This window comes from Notechis scutatus, chromosome 3 (assembly GCF_049901735.1).
Source record: "Notechis scutatus isolate UNSWTSFEM ecotype Mainland chromosome 3, rNotScu1.2, whole genome shotgun sequence".
NCBI lineage: Eukaryota > Metazoa > Chordata > Lepidosauria > Squamata > Elapidae > Notechis > Notechis scutatus.
In genome coordinates, this window is record NC_142011.1 from 172,460,321 (window position 1) to 172,473,783 (window position 13,463).

General features: G+C 34.0%; 1 protein-coding gene across 1 annotated transcript in view; it reads right to left on the reverse strand.

The window, feature by feature from the left end:
• ASPH (aspartate beta-hydroxylase) overlaps window positions 1-13,463 on the reverse strand; it is a 109,071-nt gene that overhangs the window by 44,506 nt on the left and 51,102 nt on the right. The window contains exons 9-15 of the mRNA XM_087961782.1: window positions 13,314-13,367; window positions 12,348-12,395; window positions 11,431-11,463; window positions 10,234-10,266; window positions 6,706-6,750; window positions 3,936-3,989; window positions 3,404-3,448 (exon numbers count right to left, since the gene is read on the reverse strand). Of these exons, the coding sequence (XP_087817908.1) occupies window positions 3,404-3,448; window positions 3,936-3,989; window positions 6,706-6,750; window positions 10,234-10,266; window positions 11,431-11,463; window positions 12,348-12,395; window positions 13,314-13,367 (312 nt within the window). The remainder of the gene's footprint in view (window positions 1-3,403; window positions 3,449-3,935; window positions 3,990-6,705; window positions 6,751-10,233; window positions 10,267-11,430; window positions 11,464-12,347; window positions 12,396-13,313; window positions 13,368-13,463) is intronic.

Here is a 13,463-nt window from a genome sequence, read left to right on the forward strand (position 1 = left end):
TCCTAAGAAGAACCATCCCCGATATATTCCTCAGCACTTGTATTGGAGGAAGGAGCTATGCTATAAAATGCAAACTAAGCCATGTATACCTAAATACCTATATTAATATAGATATTTTATTAATTGTATATTAATAGTTTGTGCTTTCCTGACTAACCCATAAAGGGAAATACATATTTTACAACAAAATCGATACATTTTCTATTTGTATATTGTTCAGAGATATGTAAATCCATACAATAGTTACTGAATATACGTGGTAAGACTTTTTAAAAAATCAAGGTTACTTATATCAATAAATATAATGAAAAATAAACATCAATTTCATAGTTTGAAGCCACAAATAACACTCTAATAGCTATTTTCTATAAACTACTTGCTCTTGATTACAAGCATACACACACACACACACACACACACACACACAGAATTTATATATACAGCCAAAATCTTTTTAGCTGGTGGAGGGAGAGAAAGAAGAAAATACAAGTGATTTCTGTAGGCACTCTCTTGCATCTGATTCATTCCCTCCCTCTTTGCAGAGTAAACAGATTGGAGAAGAAGGGATTTCAAGATTATAAGCAGGCACACAATGGGGAATATACTGGCTGTTTCCTGAGTGTAGCTGCCTGCAATAGTACATTGTTTTCAAGGTGAATTCCTCATCATGTGCCTGCTTACTCTCTTGTAAAACCTTGTTCTCCACTGAATGTCAAATACAAACATTAATTCCTTTCTTATTAATTATACCAACATCTGAGTGAGTATTCCAAAGGGTCAGGGAGTTTAAGAGGCAAACAAAAGCAAAAGGTGTGAAACTAATTGTCTCGTCAGTTTTGAAGTGGCTATCCTAGCATTGTTGCTGAGACAAGAATTTCAAAGGGCAGGGAAGTAGAGAAAAGGAAAGTACAGTTGTGGCTAATAATAAGTTGTCACAGTTGTTTACTACTTACTGACTATTTCACTTAGCAGTCCCAACCCAACTGCGATCACTAAATGAGGACTCTTATATAGTCAAAGTTTGACTTTCACTTGGCATCTGACAATGTTACTCCAGCTGAATCTGTGCTTCAGGATAGTCAGGCTAAAGAACCAGGAAGCCAGGATTCAATGAAGGCTGATCAGCCACAGGGATCTCCTGTTCAACTGGAACTGTTGGATGATGAGGCAACAATCTCCAAGCCCCAAGTCTAGACAAATATTAAGGTGACCTGAGGAGGCTTCTCACTAAGAAAGGGCAAGGCATGTGTAATTATAGCCAATTGGTTAACTAGATTTAGCTAGCTCCTTTGCTTGTAGTCTGTGTTGGAAACATTTGTTTGACTTTCTAGTTCTTGTTTTTTGTTCCTGACACTTGACCATTGGACCAACTGACTATCTAATTTGGCATCCTGTGAGTCTTGGAATGTATTTGGCTTATGTTATTGTTTCTTGGACTAGTCAGGCAAGCTCTCTGAGACATTTGACTCACACTGCTGACTGTTGTTATCTGTCTAAAATTCAGTGCCAGTTTTGAATACTTGGGGGGAGTGCATATCAGCAACCCTGAAATGGAACATTACCTGCACTGAACTATTACTGTTTAATAGTATGGGTAATCCATACCATGATGGATAAAAATTGGCAAAGTTTAGATTCTTATTACTACTAAAAATTATGTGTGAATATTAGCTAAAATTAAATGCAATATAATTTGCTCATTTAAAATTAAAATATTTTTAAAACTGAAAGAAATAATGCTCTTAAGGATTTCTTTTTCTAGTTCTTTTTAAACAATAAATGAACATTACACATAAAAAAAACTCCAACCAAAACCCTGTAAGCCAGGGGTCCCCAACCGCCCGGTCCGCGGACCGATACCGATCCGCGGAACAACTCTTACCGGGCCGCTGGTTGCTGGGGCCGCCATCTTTTTTTTGTAAAAGTGCTTCCAGTGAGCTTTTCCGGGTAGAAAGCTCACTGGAAGCACTTTTCATCAAAGATGGCGGCGCTCTATGCTTGGTGAGCTTTTCCAGGTAGAAAGCCATTTCTACCGAAAAAGCTCACCGGGCAGCGCTGGCGCCGGCATCTTTTGACGAAAAAGTGCTTCCGTGAGGTCACCGGAAGCACTTTTTCGTCAAAAAGATGGCGGCGCCCAGTTGATGCCGGTACCGGGCCGCGGCGCCCAGCTGATGCCGGTACCGGGCCGCGGCGTCAAAAAGGTTGGGGATCCCTGCTGTAAGCCATAATTTGCCCCTCTCAAAAATGCAGCTTTAAAAAAACTGATTAAGCAGCTATTTCACTTAAGTTCTTGAAGATCTATGTTACTAATCTACTTTTCAACGATAAGTTCAAAATTTGTATTAGAGAAAGAATATAGAAAATGAAAGGGGTTTCTGGAATTTCAGTTCACTATTTTTCTAATCCTGAAAAACATGCAAAACTAACATGGTTATTTAGATGAAACCAATTATACAGTTCCTGTTTCCTGACAATCAACTTTCTAGCAGCAGGCTAAATTTATAGGAAAGAATTCCATGTTTATCCATGCGATCACACGTATTAAACTGCCCTGCCATATGTCTGCCCCTCTGCTTAGAGTTCGTACTAATAGGAGCCACAAACCTAGAAGATTTGAGATGATTTTGCTATATCGTAGATGATGGAAAAGTGCAGTGAATGTAGGAGAGGTAATAGGTTATGCTATATCATATTTTGCTATACATCTCATATATGGCTATTACATGCCACATCAAGATGTAAACTGAATTTCTGGTCTCACAGAACACCTTATAACTATGTGCTTTCCATGAGTATATTTTGAAAATTAAAATAGAAATACATCATGGAATCAGATTTGAAGAGTTCCTGTTGCAGATCAGTAGCTCCCCCAAATTAACATAAATTAACACTCTTCTACAGACATGTGTTTTTTTAATTGCAGTAAGTTATCTGCTATCAATAATCCTATTTTATACTTATCTCATTTTTAATATAATTTTTGTCCAATTCAAAGACTTTAAATTTCATGGTTTTATCTATACCATTATTTAAAGACTAATTGATATATTAAAAAATGTAACTATCATCAGCTGTTTTATTAAATGCTATTATTAAATTAGATGTTGAATTGCTAACCTGAATAAATACAATGATAAAATATAGGATTCTTTGAAATAAAAAGGGGGAAAGTGCTAGAAATACATAAAAATATCAACCTCACCATTATTGCTTGTTCTACTTAAAGAAAAATAATTCCTAAAATCTATGTATTTATCAAGAAAAAACTTTATCTTTTTAACTTTGGCTACAAACCTCAAATCTGCTTAGGAGTTTTATTTCTACCTTTATGTAAAATGTGTCTTATGAGAACAGTGTGAAAATTACTTTTAATTAAAGATAAGAATCTGAAGAGCTAACTTACCAATTATATCATCCTCTGTATAATCTTCTGTGTGAACAGGAACTTCTGTAATTCAAAGATTTTTAGTCAATTATTATGACACAAGCTTATAGATGTTATTACAGCATTCTAGGATTACTAAAACAATCTTTTCTCAGAAATCAAATGGTACAAATATGTTTAAAGTCCTTACATGGCAAAGAAGGGTAACATTCTGCCAAAGTTGGGTTTATTCAAATAGGATAAAATTCCTACATAGAAAGGAAACAATCCATAGACAGATTGTTATATTGAATAGTTATATCAGCAACTGCCAATTATTACTATTTACACTTAAGGTGCCTTTTTACTGTTCATGGATAACTTCTTGTGTACATAGTAGTTGATAAAAAGTAACTCAAATGTATATTGTTATAAAATAATTCTGCTTATATCATATCAATATAAAAGGAGAAAATATATTTACATATCTTTGCAGCAGTTTTGGTCAGATCCAGTTACTAGTGCTATTATATGCAAAGTAATAGTTTGAATGGACAAATATTGTACTAACCTGTATCATGCTGTTGAGCAGCCACATGATCTTCTGTATGTTCCTCCTTGTGTGCTATGAACAAGTTGGGGGGAAATGGTATTTTTAAATTATGTACACTTGCTTCTTGAAATCGGCTCAGTAATTTCAATAAAAGAAACTAATGTGTAATAAGTATTAACAGTATATGTAACCTTATTCTGAATTATAAGGGATAGATTAAATTATACAGAGTATAGCAAAATAAAAAACAGAGATCAAAAACAAGATAGAACACACTTGTTAACCATAATACCCCAACCAAGATAGTGTCTGGTCTAGTGGCACATATCACCTTTAACATTAACAGAAACTAAAAGACTCAAGTCAGGTGGAAATGGGAATTTTGTTTCCAAAATTGCTGCAAGGGAATGCAAAATGAAATGATGGGTAGGAAATATGATCCACGTTTGTCCCACTTAACCCTTGCTGTTAAAGTGATTAATGTTCTTTGTAGGACTTCTCTCAATTCAAAATTTAACTCTTTTTTGCCTCTTTATACAAGTAGTCCTCAACTTACAACCACAATTGAACCCAAAGTTTCTGTTGCTAAGAAGATAGCTAAATGAGTTTTGCCTCATTTTCTTTCTTGCTACAATTGTTAAGTGATTTACTGCAATTGTTAAGTTAGTAACACGGTTGTTAAGCTACTCTGGCTTTCCCACTGATTTTGCTTATCTGAAGGTTGCAAAAGATGATCACATGTCCCCAGGATACTGCAACCATCATAAACACAGGTCAATGGCCAATTTTGATCAGGTAACTATGGGGATGCTGCAACAGTTGTTAAGTGTAAAAAATGACCATAAGTCACTTTTTAAAGTACTGTTATAACTTGAATGGTCACTAAATGAATAGTTGTAATTCAAAAATTACCTGTAGATATCAAAGCTTTGGTCCCAGAGCTAAATCTTTGCAATAATCTGACTTGTGTACTTGTGCCAAATAGCTAGAAAAATAACACAATTTTGTATCTAATCTGCTTTAAGTAAATGCTAATTTTTTTGTCTCCTACTTCATTCATGGAGCTGCAGAAGGCATACATTTGCTGTCCCTCCCCCTGTTTTTCCTGATAACTCATAATGCTCTTACCCACTCAAACAAGAATTAATTCCAAATCTATTCCCAAGGACTTCACATATAATTGGAAAATCCATACTTATATGCACACATTCAAACATATAAACCAGAAATAAATGCCAAGGAATATACAAATGTGATAGCAATAATTGCAATGATTACCAAAGGATAAACAGATAAACAGATAATCAGAGTTGGAAAGGACCTTATAGGTCATCTAGTCCAACTCTTGCCCAAGTGGGAGACCCTACACCATTTCTGACAAATGGCAGTCCAATTTCTTCTTGAAAGTCTCAAGTGATGACACTCCCACAACTTCTGAGGGCAAGCTGTTCCATTGGTTGATTGTTCTCACTGTCAGAAAGTTTCTTCTTATTTCCAGGTTAAATCTTTCCTTGTTCAGTTTCCATCCATTATTCCTTGTCTGGCCAACAGGTGCTTTAGAAAATAGCTTGACCCCTTCCTCCCTGTGATAGTCCCTCAAATATTGGAACACTGCTATCATGTCTCCCCTGGTCCTTCTCTTCACTACACTAGCCATGCCCAGTTCCTGCAACTGTTCTTCATATGTTTTAGTCTTCAGTCCCCTAATCATCCTGGTTGCTCTTCTCTGTACTTTTTCTGGGGTCTCAGCATCTTTTTTATAATGTGGTGACAAAAACTGGATGCAGTACTCTAGATATGGTCTTTGTACCATGTTTCTCCAACAATACGCCCCCCAATAGGAAGGCCCAGCATGTTTTATACGCTTGAGGTGAAATTAAGCCCCCCCCCCCCAAAAAAATTTAGGCCTATTTTAAAACATGCGTTCCCACCATTTCTCACATTGTTTGAACTATACCAGGTGAATGGTACCTGCGGGGGGCTCCTAAAGGCAAGTTCCCCCCCGCCCTTTCCCACTTCTCTTCACCTTGTATGACTACCATTTATAAAATTCCCCCCCAAAACCTAGTATTCACTTCTTGTTTGGGGAAAAGTGCCCCATAACGACCTCTCAATGACCATGCATTTGCTCAATATCTGTGCATTCACTTAATGACAATGCTGAGTGGTTTAAAGATTGCCACAAAAAGTGAATGAAAAAGTTTTTTAAAAAGGTCACTGAGGGTTTCTCTGCAGTGGCCCCTGTTTTATGGAACACTGGATGATTAGAATGAAACCTGTTAGTCTTTTGTAAGGCCCTAAAAACCTGTCTATATTCCATGCCCAGTGTACTAAATGTGTTAAGGGCCCCATTTCCTTGCTGTATTGCTAATTGGCCAACAATCTTGGCTACTATCTGTATTTATTTAGTTTTTATTGTTTTAAAATATTTTCAATATTTCAATTGTAACATGTTTTTTGAATTGTAAGCTGCCCAGAATCATTGACTGAAATGAGTGGCTATAGAAATTGAATGAATGAATGAATAATAAAATTGGGTCAGACCCCTGTTGATCTGCTTTATGACTGTCACCACTGATAATTGCAGTAAGCAGGCTCCATTACGGTTGTAAGTCAAGGACTATCTTCATTGGTTCCAAATTATACAGTGAAGCTTTCTTGCAATACTGTATTTTTTATTCCAAAATTGTTTGTATAAAATGCATATAAATGAACTTAACAACATATTTACAATAATTCATAATTTCTTTTTCATTTTTTTATCTTAAGATAATTAATAGATATATACCTGACTGAATAGGTTCAGTAGCAGAATCTGAAACATCTGCATCACCTAAGGAAATAATAACATATCTATTAATAAATTATTATGGAAAACTCATTAGGCACAATAAGGCATATTTCAACAATGATTTTTTTTAAATAAAGTTTTATTTGGGTTTTCACACATACAAAATATATCTTTTTTGAAAATAGCATGGTCCCGGGTTGAACTTCTTTATACAGACACAAAACGCAATTTCATGCTCCTTTTTGTGTTCTATTCCATATCTTATACTATTCTACATTTTCTATATAGTTTTTCCCCTCTTAATTTTCTCAATTTTATTTTGATTATCTCATCTCAATTCAAATCATTATATTTATACTTTTGTCTGTTCTGTTTCAATTTCATATTATCTTTTCTCATTAAACAAGTTTTCTCCTGTAGTTACTAATTGGAGTATGACACCTTTATATCTTTTAATTACATCCATTCAACTCTTATTTAAACTTCAATATATACCTTAAGGTTATGACCTTCAATATAATACATAATACATAACTTCCAATCGAATTCTGCTTGGAACATTCTTATAATACACACTATATTTTTTTTAAAAAAGGATTATAAATATATGTAATTATAAACCCTCATTCCATTCCAATTCAGTTCTATCATTAATAATCATTAAAATCTTAACATCTTTAACATTTCTTTTCAATTAAATATCATACTTCCTTAAAGACACGTATAATCTCCATAATTATTTTTTCCCTTATTTCTCTTCATGTTTTGTAAATCATTAAATATTCATTTTGTTACATTTATTTATAATTACAATAGCTATTTTATCAAACATTTTAATCATACATTGCATATTTTATAAAATTATTTCTATTTCTAATATAACAATACTATCTTATGTACCTTTGCAGAATCCCTTTTTCCATTAAATTTTCACCCATTATCTCTAAATAGGCCGTTTCTCTATATTTTGTTTCTGTCCTTTATAACTTCTTTTCCTTCCTTTCTTCCCTCTCATCTTCTCAGTCCCCTTTTTACCCCCTTGTTTCTCTACTTCTAATTCTCTTTTCTGCATTTCCCTCTTCTGTTGCTTTCTGATTTTATACTTATTTTTCACTCTATTTTTTTTTTTGGGGGGGGGGGGTTTTTCCCAATCTTAAACTTTCCATTCTCTTTCCCACCTTTCCTTTTTTCCCCCACCTAAGATTACTTGTTCATTAAAGATGGCTCCTTCTTTGTCGCAATCTTCTTGTTCTGCAGGCATTTCTTGTTGTTTCTCATAGTTCCAAATCTCCATTTCTAAGAACTGAAATACGAAGCCAAAAGAACCTCTCCCTTCTTGTGCATCTTCTTTGTACTTTTTAAGTTCCATTTTCAGTTCTTCCAAAAGTAGAGCCATTTTAAACAGTTTTAAACAACCACCCGATTGATTTAGTCATTCAAATACAATAACCAAAAATCCAGAGATCATCAAGTAATCCAAATAGTCCCAAGCTGTTTCTTCTTATTTCTTTTTCCACTTTCTCTTCCTGGGTTTTTTGTTGCGATGTTTCAGTTAAACTGTATCTTTTGGAAGTCTTGTTGAGATTTTGCTGTAAGTTCTTTTTAATTCCAGGCAGTCTCCTCCCTTCCAGATCCTGCCCTTTTATTCTTTTTCTCTCCTTTCCTGTTTTCAAAAGCTTTTGATTATCCAGAAATCTTTATTATCCCTTTGACTTTTTATTTTCAGCATTAAATGCCTATTAATGTCAAAGTGGATTTTTTTCCAATTTCTTGCTTAAGTCTCTTAGCTGTCAGTATAGGAAAAGGAGAAAAAAAAACCAAATCTTTTCCCTTTTTTTTCTTCTTCGCAGCTTAAAAATCTTCTTAGGGAACAATGTTATTGTGTTTTTTTTTAATAGTTTCAATTCCAGGGTACCTTATTTGTTGGTTTTGCTGTTTGACCCGGTCAACCAAAACTTTCTCTTCTTATTTTCCTCCTGCACATTCTTTTCCGGTCGAGTTCTTCTTTGTGGTGGTCATTTCTGACCACCGCTACAACCGCCTTCGGGAAAGGGAGTATGGCCAGCTGGGGAGGAGAGATGCGGCTCTCCTCAACCCTGCAGGCAGTCTCCCCCTTCTTCACCACCTCTACGGGGTGGCTTAGCCCCGAAACCAGCCGGCTCGGGGTGCTCCAGCGGCGAGCACGGATCGAAACCTCACAGAGACAAGGCTTCAGTCTGTTGCCGAAGAAGCTCTAACCGGAAGTCCAACAATGATTTTTTTTAGATTGTTGCTGAGATGAATAAAGTCATGTCCTTGACATCCAAAATGGCTAATGTGATGGATAAGGCTTTTTCTATAATCTTAGTGGTAACCTTTCTTTATTTGATATAAAGCTGCACATCTCAGGTTGTAGCATTTTAAAACACTATAAATAACAGAATATAAAAATATAGTTTTCCTTTTTACTGATATATGTAAATATATTTTATTAATATATGTAAAATATATTTAAATTTGGCCAAAATTTTCATCTCAGTTTGGTTTAAACAAGTAACAGGAGGAAAACCAGTGCCTGTCAGGTTGATTATTCAATTTAATGTGTATTCAACAATCCTTTAAAAAAAGAACATTTCATCTATTTCTCTAAACTTCAAGTGCTCAAATATTTCAGCACATTGAAAAATCAACTACTTCTGGTAAGAGAAAGAATACTTTTTTTAATATACAACAGTGTTTACTTTTGGGGACCAGGGAGAGATGGGATGGCAATTTGTGCTATGCTCCAAATCTTCAGTTTATGTTCTATGTTCTTTCACTAGAAATAATCACCAATACTTTCAAGGAACATTTATTCTTCATTTTCTTTTGTGTAGCTCTATTCCATGTGTGCTGATTTTAAAATACAACCTATTCAATTTCATGAGGCTGGACTTCCAGAGAAGAAATAGTAACCTGGAATAATTCTTCACTAAAAGCAGAACTGATGACTATAGAGGAATGAAGAAGTGGCAAGTAGGCTAGCTCTTTGTAATCCTCTTTGGATAAAGGACACTTGAGATTACCCACGAATGCTCCATACAATACAAGGGTGATTGGAACTTTGACTTTTCTAAAGATAAGAGAATAGCCATCTTGCTCAAACTATATATTCCATATATTCTGAGCATCACAATTACATGCAAAATGCTTAATCATGTGTCATAATGACATCTGTAACTGTGGATTCAAAGGCCTTTTTTTAACATGTCATACCTGACATAGATAAAAAGAAGTGGCGTTTCAGTTAAATGATTGCAACCCCATTTAGATTTTTTTTTATTCTTCTGAAGCAAATGCCCTGCGAACCATATCACTTGGATCTTGCTCATCAGAAAGTATTTGACCACACATAATACTTGCGTTGGTTTTACCTATTTTGCTTGTGTGAATCTTTGCTTTAAAATGTGGTGGGAGTAACCAGAAAATGAAAGCTAAAAATAAATATTTCCTCATAACGTATTGCCCTAAAATCCTTAGAAATAAAAGTGACCAATTTATACTTACGTTCATGTATTTGTTCTGGATGGTCAATTGTTTCTGTAGATTTATTGTAACAAAAACAAATAAAAATGGAAGTTTTAGGAAAATATAACTAATAAAATAAAAACATTTACGAAAGTAGCTTACTTTAAAAAGTATAAAGCTATAGCTGGAAGCACTCTATATGTAGCATTTTCAGTTGATTGTATTACTGATGTTTGAAGTATTTTATTACTTATAGTTCTACCAGGAAGATAGTACTGTTCAAGAGATATTTATTCAGTATGTCCTTGCTTACCAATGTAAAAGCAGATTTTTATATATTTTATATTTTTATTCAATGTATGTTTTTTATTTCACTTTATGAATCCACATAAGAATACTTAATTAATGGATGTTTCCTATATTTTCTATTCTATACAGGATATGTAGTCATCATACAATATTAAATAAGTAAGAATATGTACAATCTCTTGTTTCTACTGTGCTTTTTAGTAGGAGTTGAAAGTAAGCATTGCAGCTGCTGCTAAGTAGGGTACCTGAAATCCAGCAATAAATGATTCTGTAACAATTACAATTCCTCGTTCTAATTGTACTATTATTTCTTCACTTTGCCTATGTTTATAGAAATGTTTAATTTATTGTCAGACACAAACCAATGCAGGCTATTAAAATAAAAACAATATTATAAGTGTTCAATTAAATGTTATGTATCTGAAGTAAGAGTGCCATTACTATCTATTTGAAAACACGCAGATGAAGAATATATTCTGTGCTATATAGAGTTAGAAAACAAATGGATTCAGAAGGCCACAATTTGGAATGTAACAGCTTGCATTAAAATATTACTTTTCATTAAAAAGAAGGAAAGTTGAAATTGGTTATCAGTGCTCTGTGTCAAATTTAAAAACAAAATGTAAATCAATTATTAGAATTATAGCAACAGAACACTTCCTATCATTGACTAAAATGTTGATAACATTTTCTTGTAATTGTAAACTTTCAGAAAAAAAACTTTTTTATTCTATGTGAATACATAGATCACACATAAAAGAGTCAGTGTACTTGTTGAGGTATTCCCTCAATATTAACTTATTTTTTAAAACTGCAGAGGAATGTATTAAATGTATTTCTTGGTCAATTTACATCCAAATGTTGAGTAGACTAGATGTAGATACTGTAAACATTTAATGCACAGTAAATAAATAGGAATCTACATACCAGTATGCTCAGTGAACTCTTCTGTCTCTAATTCTAAAAAGAACAGATTGCATATCTTAAAATTAAACATTGAATGGTAAGCTGCTATGAATTAAAATTTTCTGCTATTATAGACGAAGTATCACGCTTTGCTCATGAAGTCTGAAGATGGCAAGTGGGACCTCATCAAAACATCGCCAAGATACTCTCAATCTTACACGGGAAAAGACCCGAACATGCCAAGACCTGCATATATATATATATATATACGAACACTATACAGAAGCCTGATGATGGCAGATGAGATTCTGCCGAAACGTTTCTACAACTTTAAAAGCACAACTATAATGACGTGGAAAATATCTGAACAAAGCTGAATACCATACACAACACACACACACACACACACTGTTTACAAGAATATGTTATGCATTGAAAGCAAAGTATCTGGAATTAAATGGTGAATGCCATTTCCTTGGGTCAGTTTCAACATACTTTACAACACATTGGGATTCTTTGGGAAAAAGTAGAAGGATACCAAGATCTTTGCCCACAACATTGTTTCTGGTTGGTTTGGCATGGCAATTTATTTGCACTGACGTATTAGGTTTTGCAAACTTGATGAGCCAGCTCTTTCCTATCCACTCAGCGCTCTGTCATTGTTTTTCTACATCACTCTTATGTGTTCAGCAAACAAAACAGATCTCCATCAGCAGAAGATACCAATCAGCTGGAAAAAGACTATGTAAACATCATATAATCACAGAATTTATATGGAGTCAAATGGGGAAAACTTTGGGAACACATAAGTTAATTAGCATTCACTGAAAGAGACTTAAAATATGGCATTATTTATTTGATATGACAGATGAATGGAAAACAATGCCGTGCTGATAATCACTACTGAAATCCTATTAGAAAACCATGAAAAAACATACCTTCTTCTTCCACATGGTCAGGCTGTTCTGTATTTTCTGGAGCAGATTCTGCAATTGAAAAGAATATTAAGATCTGTAAGATACATGGTGTTTTGCAATCTTGTTCATAAAGTATACCCTTTCAGAGGTATTATGACCGAAAATGGAAATCATGACCCCCTTAAGTATCATACTGATTTCTACACGGATGAAAGCTGCTGTTCTTTCACATATGTGTTCCTCACTTGTACTTGCCACCTAGAAAGTGTGTCACAGTATTTATTGTAATTACTATTTTTTGTTTAAATATATAAGATTATTTTCTCCCCAACTGTTACTTACCATTCCACACACTTATACATAGTTTCACATTACTAATTCCATTTGATTCACAAAACTGGAAATGACCAGACTCTCTAGGAGAAGCTTAAAAGACTGAGTGCATATGCTTTCTTTCCTGCTCAGTCATATTCTTCAAACAACTTATCACAGTTTTATAATATCATGAAGTAACTTTTTGTTCTCCCAAAGATGAATCTGTTAAGAAAAATTAACCCTACTTCTTCAGGCTTAAAATTACTGACAACTAGTAAGGAACATATTTGGGAACATGAACAATTCTCTTTTCCATGTTCTTTCCAAATATACAGTCTGTGTTGTGTGTGTGTGTGTGTGAAATTTTTCATTCTTCCTTTTAAGATAGAGCTAAGCAAATTAAGTTTGAAATCAGTGCATGCAACCGAAGGGAGTTTTTTCTAAATTCAGAAAGAAGTCTTAGTCCCATTTGCTAGGTAGAATAACATTAATTTTTATGACCAAAAACAAGCAAGATACTTATTAGTCTTGATCACTCAAATAGAAAAGGCAGGTTATACAATTAAAGGATAGTAAAAGAAAATTATTGACAGATCTATTATGTACTTTTAACAATCTACTTTTACACATCATTAAATATATTTCACTTATATTAATATAAATCAGACATACCTGGGATTTCTGGCTCATTTGTGCCTTCTTCCACGTGAGAATAGTCGTTTAAAACTGAAAATTAGGAATGCCATATTATATTACAAAAACCATTAATATACTGCCAGGATAGGAGATGTTTAATATTGCTGCCACAAATCTCAAGCCAAT